This window comes from Macaca nemestrina, chromosome 20, assembly GCF_043159975.1.
Source record: "Macaca nemestrina isolate mMacNem1 chromosome 20, mMacNem.hap1, whole genome shotgun sequence".
In the NCBI taxonomy this organism is placed as follows: Eukaryota; Metazoa; Chordata; class Mammalia; order Primates; family Cercopithecidae; genus Macaca; species Macaca nemestrina.
In genome coordinates, this window is record NC_092144.1 from 6896406 (window position 1) to 6922715 (window position 26310).

The 26310-nt window shown below is 49.1% G+C and overlaps 1 protein-coding gene across 3 annotated transcripts in view; it reads right to left on the bottom strand.

Annotated features, from left to right (window-relative positions):
• LOC105487005 (insulin receptor) overlaps positions 1–18446 on the bottom strand; it is a 188050-nt gene extending 169604 nt beyond the window's left edge. Inside the window, exon 1 of one of the 3 annotated variants that reach the window (XM_071085908.1) lies at positions 17855–18446. In XM_071085908.1, the coding sequence (XP_070942009.1) occupies positions 17855–17954 (100 nt within the window). In that variant the 5' untranslated portion in view covers positions 17955–18446. The remainder of the gene's footprint in view (positions 1–17854) is intronic. The other 2 variants (XM_071085907.1, XM_071085909.1) reach the window with 2 other exon arrangements.
• Positions 18447–26310: the final 7864 nt, after the last annotated feature.

Here is a 26310-nt window from a genome sequence, read left to right on the forward strand (position 1 = left end):
AAAAAAAAAGATTAATGAGATAGTCTATAGCAGTGTTCCTCAACCTTTTTGGCACCAGGGACCAATGATAGAAGACAATTTTTCCATGGATGGGGATGGGTGGTGATGGTTTTAGAATGCAACTGTTCCACCTCGGATCATCAGGCATCAGTTAGATTGTCATAGGGAGCAGGTAACCCAGATCCCTTGTACACACAGTTCACAATAGGATTGGAGCTCCCATCAGAATCCAATGCTGCCACTGATCTGACAGGACGCGGAGCTCAGGCGGCAATGCTCACCAGCCCTCCACTCACCTCTGCTGTGCAACCCAGCTCCTAACAGGCCATGGACTGCTACTGGTCTGTGGCCTGAGGGTTGGGGATCCCTGGTCTGCAGGATTTTTTTCCCATGATGCCTACAAGATGTGGTGTGTGCTTTACCCTGGCAGCCTATCTTGAAGCGGAGGCTCATTTTTCATTAGAAATATTTGATCTGAGGCCGGGCGTGGTGGCTCAAGCCTGTAATCCTAGCACTTTGGGAGGCCGAGACGGGTGGATCACGAGGTCAGGAGATCGAGACCATCCTGGCTAACACGGTGAAACCCCATCTCTACTAAAAATACAAAAAAAAAACTAGCCGGGCGAGGTGGCGGGCGCCTGTAGTCCCAGCTACTCGGGAGGCTGAGGCAGGAGAATGGCGTGAACCCGGGAGGCGGAGCTTGCAGTGAGCCGAGATCCGGCCACTGCACTCCAGCCTGGGCGACAGAGCAAGACTCCGTCTCAAAAAAAAAAAAAAAAAAAAAAGAAATATTTGATCTGTGTAATCCCAGCACTTTGGGAGGTCGAGACGGGCGGATCACGAGGTCAGGAGATCGAGACCATCCTGGCTAACACGGTGAAACCCCGTCTCTACTAAAAAAATACAAAAAACTAGCCGGGTGAGGTGGCGGGTGCCTGTAGTCCCAGCTACTCGGGAGGCTGAGGCAGGAGAATGGCATAAACTCGGGAGGCGGAGCTTGCAGTGAGCTGAGATCCGGCCACTGCACTCCAGCCTGGGCGACAGAGCGAGACTTCGTCTCAAAAAAAAAGAAATATTTGATCTGTCTATGTAGATTTTATAAAGGGTATCATCGAAAATATAGGTTTGATGTAGAAGAGGCAAGCCCCAAAATTGACCCTTACCCTGGGAGGGTTTTTGGCTTCACCCAGGAAAGAATTTGAGGGCAAGCTGGTGGTGTTAGATGGCACCTTTTTTCGCTGTTGTTGTTGGTTTTTTTGTTTTGTTTTTTTGGAGATGGAGTCTCACTCTGTTGCCCAGGCTGGAGTGCAGTGGCATGATCTCTGCTCACTGCAACATCTGCCACCTGGGTTCAAGCAATTCTCCTGCCTCAGCGTCCCAAGTAGCTGGGAATACAGGCATGCACCACCACATCTAGATAATTTTGTATTTTTAGTAGAGATGGGGTTTCACCATGTTGGCCAGGCTGGTTTCGAACTCCTGACCTCAGGTTATCCACCTGCCTCGGCTTCCCAAAGTGCTGGGATTACAGGCGTGAGCCACTGTGCCCAGCCAGCCCTATCCTCGTTGTAGCTAGACCTTGATTTGGTCCCGGGCTGGATCCCCACCTCTGGAGGTCTGGCTGTGTATACCTGTTCTGTCTCCCATCTGAGCCATATGGAATCCATTCCCAGATTTATTACCTCCAGAAATTAGAGCTTGGACACACTGGTCAGAGATCGTTAAGATTCTCCACCTGTCTGCAAGAATAGCTTTCAAATCTACCTCTGCGAGGAGGAATGGAGGCGTCATGGATCAAATGCAGGTTCTGGACCCGGCAAATCAGCCACGTGGAAATCATTCCTGTATTCACTCAACAAACGTTTGCTGGGCATCTCAGTGAGCCAGACATTGTGCCAGGCCCAGGGGGACTCTCAAGACAAATAAGGTTGCACTCTTACAGCAAGTAAAGGAAAGACGCGCCTAAAGAACTGTGATAAGCTACCACCAGAGCTAAAGGACAAAGTAGTAAAACAAAGAACTGCAGAGATGTTGGCCGGGTGCAGTGGCTCACGCCTGTAATCCCAACATATTGGGAGGCCTAGGCAGGTGGACTGCTTGAGCCTGGGAGTTCGAGACCAACCTGGGCAACTGGCAAAGCCCTGTCTCTACTAAAAATACAAAACATAGCCAGGCGTGGTGAGGTGCATCTGTGCTCCTAGCTACTCAGGAGGCTTAGGGAGGAGAACTGCTTGAGCCCAAGAGGTTGAGGCTGCAGTGAGCTATGACTGCACCACTGCACTCCAGCCTGCTGGGTGACAGGGTGAGACCCTATCTCTAAAAAAAACCAAGGCCGGACGCAGTGGCTCACGCCTGTAATCCCAGCACTTTGGGAGGCCGAGGCGGGCAGATCACTTGAGGTCAGGAGTTCGAGACCAGCCAGGCCAACATGGTGAAACCCCATCTGTACTAAAAATACAAAAATTTGTCAGGCGTGGTGGTGCACACCTGTAATCCCAGCTAGTCAGGAGGCTGAAGCAGGACAATCTCTTGAACCCAGGAGGGAGAGGCTGAGTGAGCCGAGATCACATCACTGCACACCAGCCTGGGCAACACAGTGAGACTCTGTCTCAAAAAAAAAAAAAAAAAAAAAAAGGAAAGAAAAGAAAGAAAATAAAAGAAATATCCCTCTAGACAGGGCACAGTGGCTCACATCTATAATCCTAGCCCTTGGGGAGGCTGAGGCAGGAGGATCACTTAAGTCCAGAAGTTGAGACCAACCTGCGCAACACAGTAAGACACCGTGTCTATAAAAACAAAATTAAAAAAGAAAAAAGAGAGAGAGAAACAGCCTTCTGGCAGCAGAATGAAGAAGGTACTGAAGACAGCACGCATAACACCACAGAAACCAAGGGCAGTTTGTGTGAACAGGACTTCATACCCAGGAGAAATGGAAGAGAGGAGGGAGAAGAGAGTGAGGAGGGATTGTCAATGAGCCTGAAGCATCCAAGATAGGACCAGTTTATGGTGGCAAGAACAACAGGGTCAGTTGGGGGCATATTGAATCTGTGAGGGCTATGGGATACTCAGGGATGTGGGTCCCGTGGGCATTGGGAAGATGGGGGAACAGGTACGGATGCTGGTGGATGCAGTGACAACAGGTGATATTGCAGGAAAGGTGGCGGGGAGAAAACTGAGAAAAGAAAAGGATAGAAAGAGAGGCTCACGCCTGGAATCCCAGCACTTTGGGAGGCTGAGATGGGTGGATTGCTTGAGCCCAGGAGTTTGAGATCGGCCTAGGTAACATAGCAAAACCCCATCTCTAAAATAAATAAATAAATAAATGGGTGTGGTGGTGTGCACCTGTAGTCCCAGCTACTTGGGAGGCTGAGGATTGCTTGAGCCTGGGAGATGGAGATTGCAGAGGCCTGAGATCACACCACCACACTCCAGCCTGGGTGACAGTGCGAGACCCTGTCTCAAAAACAAAACAAAGGCCGGGTGCGGTGACTCACGCCTGTAATCCCAGCACTTTGGGAGGCCAAGGCAGGTGGATCACTTAAGATCAGCAGTTTGAGCCCAGCCTGGCCAAAGTTTGAGACCCATCTCTACCAAAAATATAAAAAATTAGCCAGGCCGGGTGCAGTGGCTCACACCTGTAATCCCAGCACTTTGGGAGGCCAAGGCAGGTGGGTCACCTGAGATCGGGAGTTTGAGACCAGCCTGACCAACATGGAGAAACCCCATCTCTACAAGAATACAAAATTAGTTAGGCATTGTGGCTTATGCCTGTAGTTCCAGCTACTTGGGAAGCGGAGGCAGGAGAATTGCTTGAACCTGGGAGGCAGAGACTGCAGTGAGCCAAGATCATGCCATTGCACGAAAGCCTGGGCAACAAGAGCAAAACTCCATCTCAAAATAAATAAAAAATAAAAAATAAAAAATAAAAAAAATTAGCCAGATGTTGTGGTAGGCGCCTATAATCTCAGCTACTCAGGAGGCTGAGGCAGGAGAATCTCTTGAACCTGGGAGGCCGAGGTTGCAGTGAGCCAAGATCGTGCCACTGCACTCCAGCCTGGGTGACAGAGCGAGACTCCATCTCAAAAAAAAAAAAAAAAAAAAAAAAAAAAAACAGAAAGAAAGAGGGGCTCCAGGGGACACAGTATGAAAGGCCAGGGACTAGGAGGGGCACCTGTCCCACAGCCACCCTAACATCAACACCTTCTAGGAGCTCTAGAATGTCTGACTCCTCTAGTGTATTACATAGTTTTGTAATCCTAACAATATCACACATCAAACCACAGGATTAGAAGGGGGCTTCTGTGCTATTTCAGGAGTCCTGAAATTTATACAGACAGGAGCAGACAGGACACGGAAGACAGAAGGAAAAACAAGAGAAGTCCTGCAAGACCAGAAAGGCACTTTGTAACAGGTGGTATGGAGACGTGTAACTGGGTATAATTAGGAGGGAATATATGAGGTCCTCCCTTTTCTGATCTTCTGGAAGGAAACAAAAGGATACATCCTTGAGAGTAGAATGGCAACAACAACACACATGCGCAGTCAGAAAACAGTTGTATCCCACCAGGCACAGTGGCTCACATCTGTAATCCTAGTACTTTGGGAGGCTGAGGTGGGACAATCACTTAAGGTCTTGAGTTTGAGGCCAGCCTGGGCAACACAGCCAAACCCTGTCTCTGCAAAAAATAAAAATTAAAAAAAAAAAACTATCCAGGCATGGTGGTGCATGCCTGTAGTCCCAGCTACCTGGGAGGATGAAGCACAAGAATTGCTTGAGCCCAGGAGCTCAAGGCTGCAATGAGGCATAATCGCACCACCGCACTCCAGCCTGGATGACACAGCAAGACACTGTCTCTAATTATAAAAATAAATGAGATTTCGGCCGGGCGCGGTGGCTCAAGCCTGTAATCCCAGCACTTTGGGAGGCCGAGACGGGCGGATCACGAGGTCAGGAGATCGAGACCATCCTGGCTAACACAGTGAAACCCCGTCTCTACTAAAAATACAAAAACTTAGCCGGGCGAGGTGGCAGGCGCCTGTAGTCCCAGCTACTCAGGAGGCTGAGGCAGGAGAATGGCGTAAATCCGGGAGGCGGAGCTTGCAGTGAGCCGAGATCCGGCCACTGCACTCCAGCCTGGGCGACAGAGCGAGACTCCGCCTCAAAAAAAAAAAAATAAAAAAATAAAAAAATGAGATTTCAAAATCAATTTTAAAAAGCAGTTGCATCCCTACTCTCTTGAGTCCCTTCCTGTCTGACTACTTTTGCCTGCATTGATAACAAGGGTAATTTTTAGAAAGTACCTATGGTTTCCACATTCCCATAAAGGCAAAGGAAACAAGAATCTCATGATAGCACCCTGCCCTTCCTGAACACACGTCAGGGGCTTTTATATAAACCTGATGAGACACCCTACTTTTAAGGAACTGGAAGAAAATGCCAGATGTGAAATTAAACATTCATTCTCACAAGTCCGCTTTGAACTCCAACAGGAACTTAGAGCCGGTCTGTACGTGGCACCGCAGAATAGCAAACCTTGTTCTGCTGAAAGCAAAATATGTTTCTAAAATCCCGCAAGCCGGCCGGGCGCGGTGGCTCACACCAGTAATCCCAGCACTTTGGGAGGCTGAGGTGTGTGGATCATTTGAGGTCAAGAGTTCGAGGCCAGCCTGACCAACGTGGTGAAATCCCGTCTCTACTAAAAATCCAAAAAATAGCCAGGTGTGGTGGTACACGCCTGTAATCCCAGCTATTCAGGAGCCTGAGGCAGAAGAATTGCTTGAACCCAGGAGGTGGAGGTTGCAGTGAGCCAAGATTGTGCCACTGCACTCCAGCCTGGGCAACAGAGCAAGACTCCATCTCAAAATAATAATAATAATAATAATCCTTCAAGCCAGCTGGACAAGGTGGCTCACACCAGTAATCCCAGGCCTTTGAGAGGCCGAGGCAGGCGGATGGCTTGAGGTCAGGAGTTTGAGACCCACCTGGGCAACATGGGGAAACTGCATCTCTACTAAAATATAAAAATTAGCCAGTCATGGTGGCACACACCTGCAGTCCCAGCTACTCAGGAGGCTGAGGCAGGAGAATTACTTGAATCCCAGAGGCAGAGGCTGCAGTGAGCCAAGATCGTGCCACTGCACTCCAGCCTGGGCAACAGAGCAAGACTCCACTCAAAATAAAAATAATAATAATAGGCGACATGGCGAAACTCCATCCCTACTAAAATACAAAAATTAGCCAGTCGTGGTGGCACACGCCTGTAGTCCCAGCTACTCAGGAGGCTGAGGCGGGAGAACAACCTGAGCTCAGGAGGTTGAGGGTGCAGTGAGCTGTGACTGCGCCACTGTACTCCAGCCTGAGCGACAGAGCAAGACCCTTTCTCAAAAAAGTATAAATGAATAAATGAAATAAATAAAATCCTGAGAGCCACTGCTGCCTCTCCCTGCCACCAGTGTTGGCAGAGGGCAGGGATTCCCCTCACTGAAACACAGGCTGGAGTTTTTAGACATCTCATGAACTTTCCGAAAGGTAACCAACCCAGCGGTTTCCATGAAGATGAAAATACAACAAAAAGAGCATTTGCATTCAAAGGATTCTAACCGGGAAATGACAAGCCCACAGTTTTGTTTTGTTTTTTTTAAGACGGGGTCTCACTCTGTTGCCCTGGCTGGAATGCAGTGGTGCAATCTCGGCTCACTGTAACCTCCGCCTCCCGGGTTCCAGCGATTCTTCTGCCTCAGCCTCCCAAGTAGCTGGGACTACAGGCATGAGCCACCGTGTCTGGATAATTTTTGTATTTTTAGTAGAGACGGGGTTTCACCATGTTGGCCAGGCTGGTCTCAAACTCATGACCTCGGGTGACCCACCTGCCTCAGACTCTCAAAGTTCTGGGATTACAGGCGTGAGCCACAGATTCACCAATTTTAAACCACTTGCAGCCGATTCTTGTTATTGGTGGACTCTGTGAAATTCCCTCGAATGTTGAACTAGCGAATACTGAACCACTGCTCCCAGGAAAACGCAAGGGTAACTGTGAACTTCTGGCCACAGCACATTTATCCATGGGTCAATACCTAGCCTTGTTTTATGTGTGTTTCTGTTGAAAGACATTATTGAATCTATATTGTTGATTCATTAACACTGAACTCACGGCCAACAGTAGTAGAACTCATGCCTGAACAAAGTTAATGTAACACATGCCTGTGTGTGTGTGTGTGTGTGTGTGTGTGTGTGTGTGTGTGTGTATGTGTGTGCTGGTTTTTTATTTGTTTTTTTGTTTTTTTTTTTTTGAGACAGGGTCTCACTCTGTTCTCTGTTGCCCAGGCTGGAGTGCAGTGGCACCGTCTTGGCTCACATGCCTTTGTGTGTGTGTGTGTGTGTGTGTGTGTGTGTGTGTGTGTGTGTGTTGGTTTTGGGGGTTTCTTTTTTGTTTTTTGAGACAGAGTCTCACTCTGTTGCCCAGGTTGGAGTGCAGTGGCACCGCCTTGGCTCACTGCAACCTTCACCTCCTAGGCTCAAGCAATTCTTGTACCTCAGCCTCCCAGGTACCTGGGATTACAGGCATGCGCCATCACATCCAGCTAATTTTTGTATTTGCAGTAGAGATGGGGTTTCATCATGTTGCCCAGGCTGGTCTCGAACTCTGGCCTCAAGTGATCCACCTGCCTTAACCTCCCAAAGTGCTGGGATTGCAGGTGTGAGCCACCACGCCTGGCCACACTGTATTTTCTCCACAACGGTGGGTGGTCACAGCCTTCCTTAGCCAAGGAACAATAGAGAGCTGAGCTTTAGCGCCCTGGGGTGCATTTGAAACAGCCCCATCACCAACTGAAAGCACAAAAATGCTAAAAATGCGGCACCAAATAACCACAAAAAGGACTCGGGGTTTTTTGTTGTTTTTTGTTTTGAGAAGGAGTCTCACCCTGTAGCCCAGGCTGGAATGCAATGGCATGATCTCAGCTCACTGCAACCTCCGCCTCCCGGGTTCAAGGGATTCTCCCGCCTCAGTCCATAGCTGGGACTATGGGCACCCGCCACCACACCGGCTAATTTTTTGTATTTTTAGTAGAGACGGGGTGTCACCATGTTAGCCAGGATGGTCTCGATCTCCTGACCTCATGATTCGCCCCAGCCTCCCAAAGTGCTGGGACTACAGGCATGAGCCACTGTGCCCGGTCAAAAAGGACTAGTTTTAATCCTCAATGTATAGATTGTATGAATCTGATGCATAAGGGCTGAAGCAAAAAGGTGGAGTGCCCTCTTACTTGACCTCAAATTTGAGATTCATACTTACGAGTGTCCTGAAATGACCAGAAAGGCACTGAGCATGCTGGTTCGAGGGTTACAAATAAATTTTAGTGAGTAGGTGAATTCAAAAATACAGGGTCTGGGGCCAGATGCAGTGGCTCATGTCTGTTATCCCAGTACTTTAGGAGGTCAAGATGGGAGGATCACTTGAGGCCAGGAGTTCGAGACCAGCCTGAGCAACATAGCGAGCCCTTATCCCTACTGAAAATTTAAAAATTAGGCTGGGCATGGTGGCTCACACCTGTAATCCCAGCACTTTGGGAGGCCGAGGTGGGCGGATCACTTGAAGCCAGGAGTTTGAGACCAACCTGACCAACATGGTGAAACCCCATCTCTACTAAAAATAAAAAAACTAGCCGGGCATGGTGTCAGGCCTGTAACCTCAGCTAGTAGAAAGGCTGAGGCAGGAGAATCACTTGAACCCGGGAGGCGGAGGATGCAGTGAACCCAGATCATACCACTGCAGTCCAGCCTGGGCAACAGAGTGAATGAGACTCCATCTCAAAAATAAATAAATAAATAAATAATAAAAAAATAAAAATAAAAATTAGCTGAGCGTGGCAGCTAGTCCCGTATGTCCCAGCTACTCAGGAGGCTGAGGCAGGAGGATCGTTGGTGCTCAAGAGTTGGAGGCTGCAGGGAGTTAGGACCACACCACTGCACTCCAGCTGGATATCAGAGCAAGAACCTGCCTCTCAAAATAAAAATTTTAATTTTAAATTTTATAAAGAAAATATGGGATCTGGGAATAATGAGGATCAACTGGACTCAAATTTAAAATTTCAACTTTAAGAATATTAATCCAGGCCAGGCGTGGTGGCTCATGCCTATAATCCCAGCACTTTGGGAGGCCGAGGCGGGCGGATCACGAGGTCAGGAGATCGAGACCATCCTGGCTAACATGGTGAAACCCTGTCTCTACTAAAAATACAAAAAATTAGCTGGGTGTGGTGGCGGGTGCCTGTAGTCCCAGCTACTCGGGAGGCTGAGGCAGGAGAATGGCCTGAACCCAGGAGGCGGAGCTTGCAGTGAGCCAAGATCGCGCTACTGCACTCCAGCCTGGGTGACAGAGCGAGACTCTGTCTCAAAAAAAAAAAAGAAAAAAGAATATTAATCCGATTATAAGATAAAACATTTTAAAGTCTAGAGAAAACTATAGGGATGGAGAACAGATCTGTGGTTAGGGGTGGAGGTGGTTTAGTGATAAAGGGGTGAATTGAGGGAGCTTGGACAACAATGAGACTATTCTCTATCCTAATTGTGGCAAGAGCCATACAACTTACAGCCTTCTTTAGCCAAGAACAGTAGAGAGCTGAGCTCTAGACATGGCTTAAAATTCATAAACGGTACACCTTTAAAAAGCCTATTTTACTGTACGATAATTTTCTAAATATTTTGTTGTTGTTACAGAGTCTCACCCTGTCACCCAGGCTGGAGTGCAGTGGTGCAATCACAGCTCACTGCAGCCTCGACTTCCCAGGCTCAGGTGATCCTCCCACCTTAGCCTCCCTAGTAGCTGGGACCACAGGTGCTCACCACTGTATCTGGATACCTTTTTTGGAGGCTTTTGTAGAGACAGAGTCTTGCTATGTTACCCAAGCTGGTCTTGAACTCCTGGGCTCAAGAGATCCACCTGCTTTGGCTTCCCAAAGTGCTGGGATTACAGGAGTGGGCCACCACACCTGGCCAAAAAATTATTAAACATTAAAAAGACATATAAACCAATGGCACAGTTACCTCCCTGGACATGAATGGAATGCTTTGGGGGACAGGGGGACAAGACTTTTTTACTATTTCTTTTCTTTTTGAGACAGGGTCTGACTCTATCACCCAGGCTGGAGTGCAGTGGCATGAATACGGCTCACTGTAGCCTCAACCTTCTGGGCTCAAGCGATCCTCCCACCTCAGCCTCCTGAGTAGCTGGGACTACCGGTACACACCACCATGCCCAGTTAATTTTTAAATTTTTTCTAGAGACAGTGCCTCGTTATGTTGCCCAGGCTGGTCTCGAACTCCTTGTTCCTCCCACCTCAGCCTCCTAAAAAGTCCAGGGGTTACAGGTGTGAGCCACTGCACCCCAACACAAGATTGTGGAAAAGGACTTTTGTTTTTTGTTTTTCCCTTTCTATACTTTGGTAATTTTTCTTTTTGCAATGAGAATGCATTACCTGTCACTATTTTAATTAGAAACCATAAATACACTGCAACTGGAAAACATCAACCAGGCCACTCCAAAAGTACTCTTTTTTTTTTGTTTGAGAGAGAGAGAGAGGACCTCACTGTTGCCCAGGCTGGAGTGCAGTGGTACAATCACAGCTCACTGCGGCCTTGCCCTTCCAGCCAGCCTCAAGAGATCCTCCCATCTCAGCCTCGCAAGTAGCTGGGACTACAGACGCAGGCCACCATGCCCGGCTAATTTTTGTTTTATTGTTAGTGGAGACAGGGTCTTGCTATGATGCCCAGGCTGATCTGAAACTCCTGGACACATGTAATCCTCCCACCTCAGCCTCCCACAGTGCTGGGATTACAGGCATGAGCCACAGAACCTGGCCAAAAGTATTTTTTTTCTTTTTTGAGATGGAGTTTCGCTCTGTCGCCCAGGCTGCAGTGCAGTGGCGCGATCACAGCTCACTGCAACCTCTACCTCCCGGGTTCAAGCGATTCTCCTGCCTCAGGAGACAGGGATTACAGGCATGTGCCACCACGCCCAGCTAATTTTGCATTTTTTTTAGTAAAGACGGCATTTCACCACGTTGGTCAGGCTGGTCTCAAACTCCCGACCTCAAGTGATCCACCCACCTTGGCCTCCCAAAGTGCATGGGATTACAGACGTGAGCCACCACACCCGGCCTCCAGGAATATTCTTAATAGAAATTAACACAAGAGAGGCTTGAGAAAAAAAAAAAAATCTCATTATATATACCAGTTATATTTTCGGTTCTAGATACAGGGCTGAGAGCGTGAAATCCTTATTCAATACCAGTATAGCTGTTTAAATAAATAAATTATAAGATCATACACATAGCTAAGTAGGCAACATCACGGTGATGTTTCTCATCCTTGGAATCCGTGTATTCAGTGCAGCAAATGATACACTTTCTTTAACGTGTCTTGCAGTGTAAAGAGAAAGACATAGCATTTTTTTTTTTTTTTTTTTTTGAGACGGAGTCTCGCTCTGTCGCCCAGGCTGGAGTGCAGTGGTCGGATCTCGGCTCACTGCAAGCTCCGCCTCCCGGGTTTACGCCATTCTCCTGCCTCAGCCTCCCGAGTAGCTGGGACTACAGGTGCCCACCACCACGCCAGGCTAGTTTTTTTGTATTTTTTAGTAGAGACGGGGTTTCACCGTGTTAGCCAGGATGGTCTCGATCTCCTGACCTTGTGATCCGCCCGTCTCAGCCTCCGAAAGTGCTGGGATTACAGGCTTGAGCCACCGCGCCCAGCCAGATATAGCATTTCATTTCACTCGCTTCATTTAAGTTGTACCAGGGACCACACAAGCCATTAGGCATGCTATCATGAATGAAACCTCAAGGCGTCTGTTCCAGATCAGAGGTTAGCAAACGTTCTCTGTAAAGGGCCAAAGTGTAAATATTTTGGCCATAGAATTCCTGTTTTAACTACTCAACCTGCCGTGTCCAGGCATTTTTGTGCAGTCATAGATGATGAGTAGACAAATGAGTGTGGCTGCATGCCAATAAAACTGCATTTACAAAATCCGTGGGATTGGGCCTGAGGGCCACGGTTAGCTGACCCCTGTTCAGATGAAGAAGTCGGATCTATGTAAATTTCTTAGCTGGGTGCAATGGCTTCTCATGCCTATAATCCCAGCACTTGGGAGGCCCAGGAGGGAAGACTGCTTGAGGCTAGGAGTTTAAGACCAGCCTAGGCAACATAGCAAGACCCTGTCTCTACAGGAAAAAAAAAAAAAAAAAAAAGTTTTAATTAGCCCGGCGTGGTGGTGACTGCCTGTGGTCCCAGGTACCCAGGAGGCGGAGGCGAGCAGGTTGCTTGAAGCCAGGAATTCACGACCAGCCTGGGCAACATAGCAAGACTCTGTCTCTACAAAAAATTTTAAAAATTAGTGAGTCATGGTGGTGCCTGTGCCTGTGATCCCAGTTTCACAGGAGGCCAAGGCGGGAGGATCACTTGAGGCCAGGAATTCAAGACCAGCCTGGGCAACACAGCTAGACTCTGTCTCTACAAACAAATGTTTAAATTAGCTGGGCACGGTGGCACCTGCCTGTGATTCCAGCTATTTGGGGAACCTAGGTGGAAGGACTGCTCCAGGCCATGACTTGGAGGCTACAGTAAGCTAGGACCAAACCTCTGCACTCCAACCTGTGTGACAGAGCAAAATCCTGTCTCTAAAAAGAAATAAAAATTTAAAAAAGAAAAAAGAAAGTGGGCCGGACACGGTGGCTCACGCCTGTAATCCCAGATCTTTGGGAGGCTGAGGTGTGTGGGTCACTTGAGGTCAGGAGTTCAGGACCAGTCTGGCCAACAGGGTGAAACTCCATCTCTACTAAAAATACAAAAACTAGCCCGGTGTGGTGGCACATGCCTGTAACTCCAGCTACTGGGGAGGCTGAGGCAGGAGAATTGCTTGAACCTGGGAGGCGGAGGTTGCAGTGAGCCTGGATCGTGCTGTTGCACTCCAGCCGGGGCGAAGAAGTGAATTTAAAAAAAAAAAAATAGTGAGCTGAGAGAAGATTAAAGGAAACACTGACCCTCTGGGAAGAGAGAGCCAACATCTTAGCCTAGGTAGAAGGAGAAGAGAACAGTAGAAAACAAGAACCCAGGCTCAGGTGAGACTGGAATCGCAACCTTCCAGGAGGAGGAGGGATTGGCAGTGTCAAACCCAGAGGGGTCAAGTGAGGTGAGGTTGCAGGAGACGCAACTGGGAGATGAGAGATTAACTTTGACAGCCATTGGTAAAGTGGTGGAGATGCAAGCCAGACGCTGGGGGCAGAACAGTGAGTAAAGAGATGAAAAGGGCAGGGAGGACTGGCCGGGGGAAGCTGGACAGGGTGGAGGCTGGAGGTCAGTGGTGGGTAATGGGGATCGGAGGGTACGGGGTGTTTTTTTTTGTTTGTTTGTTTTTTGTTTTTTGTTTTTTTTTGAGACGGAGTCTCGCTCTGTCGCCCAGGCTGGAGTGCAGTGGCGCGATCTCGGCTCACTGCAAGCTCCGCCTCCTGGGTTTACGCCATTCTCCTGCCTCAGCCTCCTGAGTAGCTGGGACTACAGGCGCCCGCCACCGCGCCCGGCTAATTTTTTGTATTTTTAGTAGAGACGGGGTTTCACCGTGGTCTCGATCTCCTGACCTTGTGATCCGCCCGCCTCGGCCTCCCAAAGTGCTGGGATTACAGGCGTGAGCCACCGCGCCCGGCCAAGTACGGGGTGTTTAGAGGCTAAAAAAGTACGTGGGTAAATGAAGATTTTTTTTTTTTTTTTTGAGAGAGTCTCTCTCTGTCGCCCAGGCTGGAGTGCAGTGGCGTGATCTTGGCTCGCTGCAATGCAACCTCTGCCTCTCAGGTTCAAGCAATTCTCCTGCCTCAGCCTCCCTAGTAGCTGGGATTACAAGGGCCCACCACCACACCTGGCTAATTTTTGTATTTTTAGTAGAGACGGGGTTTCACCATGTTGGCCAGGCTGGTCTCAAACTCCTGACCTCAGGGGATCCGCCCACCTCGGCCTCCCAAGGTGTTGGGATTACAGGCGTGAGCCTCTGCACCCGGCCAAAGATTCTTGAACAAAGAGAGGACAAAGAGCAAGAGCCCAGATGGGTAAATGTCTCAGACAGGGAAAAGGTTAACTCCTCCAGTGCAGTGCCTGGCAATGTCTGGAGACATTTGTGGCTATCATGACTGGGTGGAAGGGGGCCCTACCAGGACCACGTGGGTGGAGACCAGGGCTGCAGCTCAACACTCTACATGCAGGGCAGACCCCAGCACCAAGAATGATCCAACCCCAAATGCCAGCAGTGCGGAGACTGAGAGCTCCTGCTTGAACCAAAGAGGAACAGAAGTCAACGGTAGAGTGGGGTGAGGTGAGGACCCCCAGGGACTCAGCCCACACACTATGGGCTCTATGCATGAATGGGGAAGGGCAAGAAGCAGGTCCCCAGGAGAGAAGCAAAGAATAAGAATAACTGCAGAGGCCAGACACCGTGGCTCATGCCTGTGATCCCAGCACTTTGGGAGGCCAAGGCGGGCAGATCGCTTGAGGCCAGGAGTTTGAGACCAGCCCAAACAAAATAGCAAGACTTCATCTCTACAAATTAAAGTAAAAATTAGCCAGGCAGGGTGGCGTGCACCTGTGGGCCCAGCTACTAGGGAGGCTGAGGTAGGAGGATGGCTTGCGTCCAGGAGGTCGAGGCTGCAGTGAGCCATCATTGCCCAACTGCACTGCAGTCTAAGCAACAGAGCAAGACCTCATCTCAAAAACAAATACAGTAAAATGAATAGATAGGTAGATAGATACAAAAATCACACTGATTTTCCTCCACCCTTCATCCCAATCAAAATACCATATTGGGCCAGGAGTGGTGGCTCACGCCTGTAATCCCAGGACTTTGGGAGGCCGAGGCAGGCAGATCACTTGAGGTCAGAAGTTTGAGACCAGCCTAACCAATATGGCGAAACCCCATCTCTACTAAAAATACAAAAATTAGCCGAGGGTGGTGATGGATGCCTGTAATCGCAGCTACTCAGGAGGCTGAGGCAGGAGATGCACGTGAACCTGAAAGGTGGAGGTTGCAGTGGGCAGTGAGTAAAGATCGTGTCACTGCATTCCAGCCTGGGTGACAGAGTGAGACCCTGTCTCAAAAAAAAAAAAAAAAAAGGCCGGGTGCAGTGGCTCATGCCTGTAATCCAAGCACTTTGGGAGGCTGAGGCGGGTGGATCATGAGGTCAGGAGATTGAGACCGTCCTGGCTAACACGGTGAAACCCTGTCTCTACTAAAAATATAAAAAATTAGCCGGTGTTGTGAAACACACCTGTAATCCCAGCTACTGGGGAGGCTGAGGCAGGAGAATCCCTTGAACCTGGGAGGTGGAGGTTGCAGTGAGCCGAGATCGTGCCACTGCACTCCAGCCTGGGTGACAGAGCAAGACTCTGTCTCAAAAAAAAAAAAAGCCACATTGGTTGACATTAGAGATTAATGATCTAATGATCTGAAAAGCTCTTTGCCCCTCCCCACGCCTTCAAGAGGCATCACAGCCCATTTATTTGATAGGATTTTGTTCACCATTACCCCAAACATGGGGGGTATGGAGGCTCAGACTCAAAAGAACAAAGATTTGTTAAGAAACCATTGCTCTGCAGCCACACTAGCTAGATTCCAATCTCAGCCCTGCTGCCTGCTGGCCTCAAACGAAGTTTTCTAACTTGTGAAAAGGGATGATTAAATCACACCTCGTGTGGGGTTTTGCCGTGAGGATTAACTGAGATTATATATGCAAAGCGAATAGAACAGCACCTGCTGAGAGCTTGCTCTTACAATTCTTAGGAAGGTATTACTCAGAGAATAAAGAACTTCTTAAGATGATAAAGGAGCCCAGTACACCCAGGGTTTCTGTGCCCCACTGCAGAACAAATATTTACTGAACACCTACTATGTGCCAGGCACCGTTCTGGGGTCTAAAAATACAGTGGTGAACAACATCAACAACAAACCATAAACCCCTGCCCATATGGAAGCCATAAATGTGAAAAGAAATGGTAAATCTATTTACTGACCCTGAAAGTCCAGGCACAGATCCACGATTAATTACCAAAGCTACAAGGAACAGAAGAGCAGGGAACCACACAAACGCACACACAGAATCTGGCATAGTTCTAAACCACTCGTCTTGGATTTTTTTTTTTAAGACAAACTCTCACTCTGTCGCCAGGCTGGAGTGCAGAGGTGCCATCTCAGCTCACTGCAACCTCCTCCTCCCCAGTTCAAGCAATTATCCTGCCTCAGCCTCCCAAGTAGCTGGGATTACAGGTGCACGCCACCACATCCCGCTAATTTTTGTATTTTGAGCAGAGAAGGGAGTTTCACTATGTTGGCTAGTATGGTCTCGATCTCCTGACCTCCTGATCCGCCCGCCTCAGCCTCCCAAAGTGCTGGGATTACAGGCGTGAGTCACAACAGCCAGCCGGATTTTCTTAACAACAACCCAAATTAAACGCCACCCTTCATTGAGCACCTACTGTCTACCAAGCACCTGGGGGCGGGGTGGCCGCAGGGCTTTTAAACATTATGTAATTCACAGAGTCGACTCAGCACACCCGGTTGGTCCACTCTAGCACCTCTGATTTTACATGTACCCGGTTCCCCATCAATAAATTTAGGAGCTTCAATTCCTTCCCTCCCTGACCCCTTCCTCATTACCACTGATTTCCTTTTATGGAGAAATCTGAAACAGTAACCCAACAGATATGTTTAAAGCAGGGCCTCAGACCCCACAGTGGGACACTCAGGCTATATTGTCTTAAATGATTGCGCCATCTTTATCTTACAACCCCAAAGGTGCCTGCTGTCAAGCCCAAGGAAGATGCTACCCACACGTGGGAGAGGGGCCCATGGGGTCAGGGGGAAGGAAAGGCTCACTCAAGGTCAAAGGCTCCTTCATGAAAGGCAGGGCTGAGGGGAGAGGAGGAGTCAAGGAGACAGGAGACAAGGGACAGTAGTCCAGATTCTTGTGCAGAATGGGACACAGAGAGGTTCAAGTCCTGGCTCTGGCACTGACTTTAGGGCAAGGGAGTTATGCATCCTACCTGAGCCTTAGTTTACTCCTCTGTGAAATGGGTACAGAACTGTATCCGCCTCCCGGGGCCACTGTGACAGTCCAGAGAGATAAGATAGACCAGCCTGTGGCGTGCGGTGATACTAATTACAATAAATAGGGTAAAAAACCGCCACTACTTCTGCTACAATTGCTGCTGTTGCTAAGGCTTTAGAATTTGCCTCCAGACATCTGGAAACAGAACCCAAAAGGGTAAACGTGGACCTAGAGTCCGGGGTGGCCACGGGCCTAAATCCAAGGTAGCTGGGTAGAGGGGGTTGCTGCAGTCCCCGACCCCAGGCAGCGTCACCCACCGGTGAGGCACTCGGGGCGATTGGCTCTACCTACACCATATGCGCTCGGGGGACTTGGCTGTCCGGGGCTCTCCAGACCCAGTGACCCCACTTCCCGGCCGCGACCCAAAGACGACGCATGTCGTGTCTCCGGAGCGACTTGGGCTCGGAGGGGCTGGGGCACGGGTCGGAGGCGCGCTCCAGAGAGGCGCCCGCGGCGGGGCGGGCACTGGGGCAAGGTTCCTCGGGCTCAGGTCGGGCACGCGGGGCGCGGAGGCGCGAGCCCGGGCGGGCAAAGGCCAAGGTCAGCGGCTTCCCGCCCACCCCCCCACCACGCGAGGCAGGAGCTACAGTCCCGGCCACCGCCCCCCGCCCCCGGGGAGGGTTCTCAGTCCACAAGCCGGGGCTCGATTTTGGCTCGGGTGGGGTCCTCTCCCCATCGCGGCGCTCCCCGTCCACGCCCGCGCCCCCAGACTCACCCTCTCCGGGGTACAGGTGGCCCGCGGCGCCCAGTAGCAGCGCGGCCACCGCCACCAGCAGCGGCGCGGCAGCTGTCCCCCGCCGGCCCCCGGTGCCCATGGCTGCGGGAGCGCGGGGTCTCCTCGGATCAGAGCGCGCGGCGCTGGCCCGCGGGGGTCATGCTCTGAGGCGGCCGTCCGAGAGGCGCTGGGGGCCGCGCGTCCTTCTCTTCCACGCCGGCGACCCGCGGGCCGCAGCCCCGCTGCCCGGGAGGGCCCTAGAGACAGCCCCGGGAAGGAGGCGCGCGGCTTCGCCCGCTACAAATAGGGAGCGGAGGCCCTCGCGGTGGCGGCCCCGACCCCCGGCCGCTGCGGCCCGGGCCCCGTCCCACGATGTCGGGGCGGGGAGCTCGGCGCTGCGCCCCAGACTGTCTCTCGGCTCTCGGCCCCGCGCGCTCTGGGTCGCGACCTGCGGGCTCCGGGACAGAGGGACGCGCGGACCAACGGACAAGCTGACGGGCGGGCGGGCACCTGGGCTGGCGGGTGGCGGGCGGGCGGCGGGAGCGAGGGCTGCTCGGGCCCGTAAACAACGCGGCCCGTCAGCTGGGCCCGGTGCGGGCCGCGGGAAAAGGCGGCGCGGATCTGGCCTAGGAAGGGACTCTGCGCCCGGGAGAGGCCCAGGAGAGGGAGGGAAAGCAGGCAGGAGAGGGAGGTGCCGCCCGGCCCCGCCCCGCCCGCCTCCCCGCCTGCCTCCCCGCCTCCTGTGCCGGGCCCCGCGCTGGAGGCCCTGGGCGCGCCGGGACCGAGGGGGCGCCCCAGATCCGCGGGCCCTACAGCCCCGAGTCTCCTCCAGTTTCAGACCCCTGGAGGCGCCCCACAGGCCCTACCCAGCAGCACAGGTCCTTTCTCTACCGTTTTGCTATTTTGTTCATAGTGGGCTTTGGAGGATTCCTGTTGATTTTTTTTTTTTAACACTGCATTAAAATGTTTATTTTGGTGACTCGAGGTGGTTTTCGTTTCTTTCTTTCTTTCTTTTTTTCACTCCCTTAAATTTTGCAGCCCAGGCGAGTAGTGTCTCACTCGCCTTTCCCCAGTCCGGGCCTGGCCAGCGACACTCGTCCCAGAGCGTGTGGGCGCCCCCAGATGTCCCGCCCGCGCGTGCGCCCCCGCCCAGGGGCGAGACCCAAGCCAGGCCCCTGGGGACAGCCACGTGCCCGCGCGCCCAGTGCGCTCCCTGTGTTCAAGTTAAAGAAATGACACCTGGAAAAATGTGCAGACGCTTCTGAAAGAGCAAAGAAGAGGCCAAAGACGACTCCGGAGACCTCGAATAGGGCGCAGGTGGACATCTCAGATTTTCAGCATCTCAGATTTTCAGCAGACCAGCCTGTATGTGTCTGAACGTCTAGCAACGACATTCACCAACAAGGCGGGACAGCAGTTCCACCTACCTTACTGAAGGAGAGGAAAGGGCTTTCAGTATAGGAAAGCCAGAACTCAATGGGAAGAGGGTTCCTCCACCCCTCACTCCTGTATGGTCTTGGGCCAGCTACTTTACTGTGTCTGGGCCAGTTTCACTTGTGTAATGGGTTTGATAATACCTGCAGGCCAGATCTGGGGAGGCACCCGGGAAAGAAAACTTAAGAAAGCGCCCAGCACAACCCTAGACCCAAGGCATTCATTCTTCTTTTATTAAATAGTTTGCTAGGAGCTGGACCCACTGTTCATGCAACAGGCCAAACCTATTCCTGCCTCCAGGCCTTTACCCCAGCGTCTCCCTTGCCTGTAACACTGCAGGATGGCCTCATCTCTGCTCCAAGGAGCCATCCCTAACCACACTTTTGCAAATCCTCCCCACCAGTTCCCTGTTCCCTTCTCTCTCTCTCTCTCTTTTTTTTTTTTACATGGAGTTTTGCTCTGTTGCCCAGGCTGGAGTGCAATGGCCAGATCTCAGTTCACTGCAACCTCCCCTGCCTGGGTTCAAGTGATTCTCTTGCCTCAACCTCTCAAGTAACTGGGATTACAGGCATGCACCACCACACCCGGCTAATTTTTGTATTTGGTCTCGAACTCCTGACCTCAGGTGATCCACCCGCCTTGGCCTGCCAAAGTGCTGGGACAGGCCTGAGCCACTGTGCCCAGCCCCTTCTCTTTCATTTTCATAGCATGCTTACCTCTCTACCTGCAATTCTATGTTCTCTTTTCTTTTTTTTCCTTTTGACAGAATCTTGCTGTCACCCAGGCAGGAATGCAGTGGCGCAGTCCTAGCTTACTGCAGCCTTGAACTCCTGGCCTCAAGCAATTCTCCTGCCTTGGCCTCCCAAGGTGCTAGGATTACAGGCATGCACCACCATGATTGGCCTTGAAATTCTTATTCAACGTTTTCTGTGTCTTCTCCCCTCCCCCGAAAGTGAAAATCTTTTCGGTCTTGTTTCACTGCTTAAACCCAGTGGCTGACATATCTGTTGCTTAATAAATATTTGTTGAGTGGGAGAATCAACAAGCAATAAGTAGTAGGGGGATTTTTCAGTGAGCAAAATAAACATGACCCATTTCCTTATGGAGTTCACAACTGAGCCAGGGAGGGAGCCCTTAAAATAACTGAGTGTGTGATGAGTTGAGGGGAGTGGGAGGTGCATAGGGAGGCGTCTGCTGAGGACGTGAGTTTTTTTGTTTGTTTGTTTGCTTGCTTTTTGACGGATCTTGCTCTGTCGCCTAGGCTGGAGTGCAGTGGCACGATCTTGGCTCACTGCAACCTCCGCCTCCCAGGTTCAAACAATTCTCCTGCCTCAGCCTCCCGAGTAGCTGGGACTACAGATGCACACCACCATGCCCGGCTAATTTTTGTATATTTAGTAGAGACGGGGTTTCACCATATTGGACAGGCTGGTCTCAAACTCCTGACCTCAAGAGATCCGCCTGTCTCAGCCTCCCCAAGTGCTGGGATTACAGGTGCGTGAGCCACTGAGGATGTCGTTTGAGCTTAAGTCTGAAAATGAAGAGGAGCCAGCCTAGGGAAGCACAGGGATGTGTTTCAGGTAGAGGGGAAGGCATGAGCAAAGGCTCAGAGGAGGGTGGACAAGGCATTCTTGCAACTGAACCAGGCACTCACTGTAACTGTAGAAAAGAAACAGGAGAAAGTGAAACCATGGGTAAGCGCTGCAGTGGGCTCTTCAACAACATGAGTTTGAACCGTGCACGTCTTTTTTTTTTTTTTTTTTTTTGAGGCAGAGTCTTGCTCTGTCACCCCAGCTGGAGTGCAGTGGAACAATCTCAGCTGCAACCTCCATGTCCCAGGTTCAAGCGATTCTCCTGCCTCAGCTTCCCAAGTATCTGGGACTACAGGCACACGCCACCACACCCAGTTATTTTTTGTATTTTTAGTACAGATGTGGTTTCACCATCTGTACTTGGCCAGGCTGGTCTCGAACTCCTGACCTCAGGTGATCTGATCAGCCTCCCAAAGTGAGGTCATCTTTTAAACAGAATGTTTTTCAATAAATATATTGGAAACATGTTTAGAGATTTGCAACAGTTTGAAAAGATTTCCAGATGAACTTGGTAGCCAAGAAATATCAAAAAAAAAAAAATTAAGTTAGGTATGTCATGAATGCATAAAATATATGTAGATACTAGTCTGTTTTATTATTTTTGTTATTATTTTCTTTTAGAGACAGGGTCTTGCTCTGTTGCCCAGGCTGGAGAGCAGTGGCCCAATCATGGCTCACTGTAACCTCCAACTCCTGGGTTCAAGCGATCCTCCTGGTAAGCACCAACACGCCCGGCTAATTTTTTTACTTTTTATAGAGACGAGGTCTCACCATGTTGCCCAGGCTGGTCTCAAATTCCTAAACTCAAGTGATCCTCCCGCCTCTACCTCCAAAAGCGCGGAGATTACAGGCATAAGCCACCATGTCCAGCCCTATTTTATCATTTGCTAACATAAAATATACACAAACCTGTTACAAAAAGTTAAAATGTATTAAAACGTACACACACACTTACAAACCATGCATGGTGTTACTCCAAGTCAAGAGAAACGTAAAGACGCAGCATTAAATCATAGCTGCATAAAATTAACTGTAGCATATATTGTGTTATTGTAATAATTTCATAGCCACCTCCTGTTGCTACTGGAGTGAGTGCAAGTGTTGAAACTATCTGCTTAAAATGTCAAGTTACATTAATTATCTCCCTGCGGGCAGTTCGCCTCTCCAGGAAATTGTGCCCCAGTAAAAAGGGATCTCTTGGCGGTTCCCGCGTATTTTTCACTGTGTTTAGTGCAATACCGTAAACATTGAATAACATCACGAGGCCCATGTGAAGTGCCACTAGTGAGCTGGAAATGCTCCCAAGAAGCAAAGAAAAGTCAGGACGGGACAAGAAAAAGTTGAATTACTTGCTAAGTAACATAAATTGAGCTCTACAGCTGCGCTTGTCCATTTCAGACAGACAATTCATCTTATAAACAAATTTATGGCATGATAAATATTGTAGCGGTCTGTAATTGTGAATGTATTTTCTCTTCCTTGTGATTTTCGTTTCCTTTTTTTTTTTTCTTTTTCTTTTTGGAGACAGGGTTTCACTCTGCTGCCCTGGCACCATCAGGGCTTACTGCAGCCTCTACCTCCTGACCTTGGGTGATCCTCCCGCCTCAGCCTCCCAGGGAGCTGGGATTACAGGCACGTGCCACCATGCCCAGCTGGATTTTTTAAAATAACATTTTCTCTTCTCTACCTTGCTTTATTGTAAGACTATAGTGTGTAGAGGCTGGGCACAGTGGTTCACTCCTGTAATCCCAGTACTTTGCAAGACCGAGGGAGGCAGATCACTTGAGGTCTGGAGTTCAAGACCAGCCTGGCCAACATTACAAAACCCCATATTTACTAAAAATACAAAAATTAGCCAGGTGTGGTGGCGTGTGCCTGTAATTCCAGCTACTCTGGAGGGCTGAGGCATGAGAATTACTTGAACCCAAGAGACAGAGGTTGCAGTGAGCCGAGATCATGCCACTAGCACACTCCAGCCTAGGTGATGCAGTAAGACTCTATCTCTAATAATAATAATAATAATAATAATAATAAAGAAAGAAAGAAATACAGTGTGTAATACGTGTAACATACAAAATGCCTGTTAATCGGCTGCTTGTTACTGCTAAGTCTTCAGGTCAACAGCAGGCTATAAGTAGTTAAAGTCTATTATAAAAGGTGCAGAACCTAGAATATGCCATATTAAGATTTGCTTTGGGGCTAGGTACGGTGGCTCATGCTTGTAATCATAATCCCAGCACTCTGGGAAGCCAAGGTGGGTGAATCACTTGAGCCCAGCAGTTCGAGACCAGCCTGGGCAACAAGGCAAAACCCTGTCTCTACCAAAAATACAAAAAAAAAAAAAAAAAAAAAAATAGCCAGGCATGTTGGTGGGTGCCTATAGTCCCAGATACTCAGGAAGCTCAGGTAGAAGGATAGCTTGAGCCCAGGAGGCAGAACCTGCAGTGAGCCGAGATCACCCCACTGCACTCCAGCCTAAGCAAAAGAGGGAGACTCCATCTCAAAAAAAAAAAAAAAAAAAAAAAATTTGCATCTCCATACTAAAAATGCATTTTGTAAACTTCATAGCCGTTCAAAAATGAAACCGTAAGACTTTAGGATATGAACATTTTATTTTATAATTTCAGAGTGAGGAAAGTTTCTCCAAGCAAGACATGAAACCCAAGTTTAACTTTGTAAAATAGCAAACTTGGCTATGTAGAAATTAAGATTATATGAATAGCCAAAAAAGAAAGAAAGAAAGAAAGAAAGAAAGTCCTATGTATCAAGTCAAAAGACAGATTTTTAAAGAAATTTTTCTTGGCCCGGTGTGGTGGCTCACACCTGTAATCCCAGCACTTTGGGAGGCCAAGGTGGGTGGATCACTTGAGGTCAGGAGTTTGAGAACAGCCTGACCAAAATGGTGAAGCCCCGTCTCTACTAAATACAAAAAAATTAACTGGGCGTGGTGATGCATGCCTGTAATCCCAGCTACTTGAGAGGCTGATGCAGGAGACTCACTTAAACTTGGGAGGCGGAGGTTGCAGTGAGCCGAGATCGTGCCATTGCACTCCAGCCTGGGCAACAAAAGCAAAACTCTGTCTCAAAAAAAAAAAAAAAAGAAAAGAAAATTTTTTCTGTTGATGCATAATAGATGTACATAGTTTTGGGGTACATGTGATAATTTAATACATTCATATAATTTGTAAAGATCAAATCAGTGCACTTGGGATACCCATCACCTTAAATATTTGTCTTTTCTTTATGTTAGAAACAGTCAAATTCTTCTCTTCTAGCTATTTTGAAATATTCAATAGGCTACTGCAAACTATAGTCACACTACTGATCTAACAAACACTGTCTTATTTCTTCTATCAAATTGTCCATTTGTACCTACTAATCAACTTCTCTTCATCTCTCTCTTTCTCCTACCCTTCCTGGTAACCACCAATCTACTGTCTATCTTTATGAGATTCACTTTTTTTTTTTTTTTTTTTTTTTTTGAGATGGAGTCTCACTCTGTCACCCAGGCTGGAGTGCAGTGGTGTGATCTTGGTTCACTGCAACCTCCACCTCCTGGGTTCAAGCGATTCTCCTGCCTCAGCCTCCCAAGCAGCTGGGACTACAGGTGCCCACCACCATGTCCAGTTAAATTTTGGTATTTTTAGTAGAGATAGGGTTTTACCATGTTGGCCAGGCTGGTCTCGAACTCCTGACCTCAAGTGATCCATCCACCTCGACCTCCCAAAGTGCAGGGATTACAGGCATGAGCCACTGCGCCCGTCCAAGATCCACTTATTTAGCTCCCACATAGGAGTGAGAACATGTGATATTTGTCCAAAAGACAGACATTTTAAGTGAGGAAATTATATGCAACAGATAAAAGGCATGCATTCAGTCTGGGCAAAATAGCAAGACCTTATCTCTACAAAGAATGTAAAAATTAGCTGAGTGTGGTGATGTGCACGGATCGTCCCAGCTACATAGGATGCTGAAGTGGGAGGATCGCTGGAGCCCAGGAATTCGAGGCTGCAGTGAGCTATGATTGCACCACTGCACTCCAGCCTGGACAGCAAAGCAAGACCCTGTCTCAAGAAAAAAAAAAAAAAACATAAGGGTCAGAAATGAGAATTTTTTTATTTGTACAAATTTAAGTGGTACAAGTGCAATTTCGTTACACGGATATATTGCATCGTGGTGAAGTCTGGGCTTCTGGTATATCCACTACCTAAATAATGTACATTGTGCCCCAGAAATTTAAAATGTAAAACTAAGAGAGCTTTTTGTGAGTATTGAAATATACCTCCTTGTTTTTGTTTATCACGGTAAAATACACGTAACACAGAATCTATCTTTTTTTTTTTTTTTTTTTTTTTTTTGAGACAGAGTCTTGCTCTGTTGCCCAGGCTAGAGTGCAGTGGTGCAATCTCAGCTCACTGCAAGCTCCGCCTCCCGGGTTCACGCCATTCTCCTGCCTCAGCCTCCCGAGTAGCTGGGACTACAGGCACCCAGCACCACACCTGGCTTTTTTGTATTTTTAGTAGAGACGGGGTTTCACCATGTTAGCCAGGATGGTCTCGATCTCCTGACCTCGTGATCCACCCACCTCAGCCTCCCAAAGTGCTGGGATTACAGGCGTGAGCCACCACGCCCGGCCAGAATCTATCATTTTAACCATTTTAAGGTGTACGACTCAGGGATATTCAGTACATTCACGACATTGTGCAACTGTTGTCACCATCTCGTTCCAAAATGTTTTCATCACTCCAAATGGAAACGCTGTCCCCATCAGCACTCATTCCCCACCTCCCTTCCCCAGCCCCAGGCATCCACTAATCCCCTTCCTATCTCTGTGGACTTGCCTGTTCTGCAAACTCCATATAAAAGGAGCTATGTAATAGGCGAGCTTTGGAGACTAACTACTTTTATTTAGCATAATGTGTTCAAAGTTCATCCTTGTCATTGCCTGAACCAGTGCTTTATTCCTTTTTATGGCTGAATGATATTCCATCATTCCTTAGAGTTTGAATGATCAGACCCATTCCACACTCCTATTTTGAACCCATGCTTATTTATTTACTTATATATTTATTTATTGAGACAGAGTCTCCTGCTGCTCAGGCTGGAGTGCAGTGGCACTATCTAGGCTCACTGCAGCCTCCACCTCCCTGGTTCAAGCAATTCTCCTGCCTCAGCCTCCCAAGTAGCTGGGATTACATGAGTGCGCTACCATGCCCAGCTAATTTTTGTATTTTCTTGGTAGAGACAGGGTGTTGTCATGTTGGTCAGGCTGGTCTCCAACTCCTGACCTCAAGTGATCCTCCCGCCTTGGCCTCCCAAAAGTGCTGTGATTACAGGCATGAGCCACTGTACCCAAATAAACCCATGCTTTTTGAAGCCTGCAACATGAAAGTGCAAACCACAATAGTCAATAATAATTTTATCGTATGT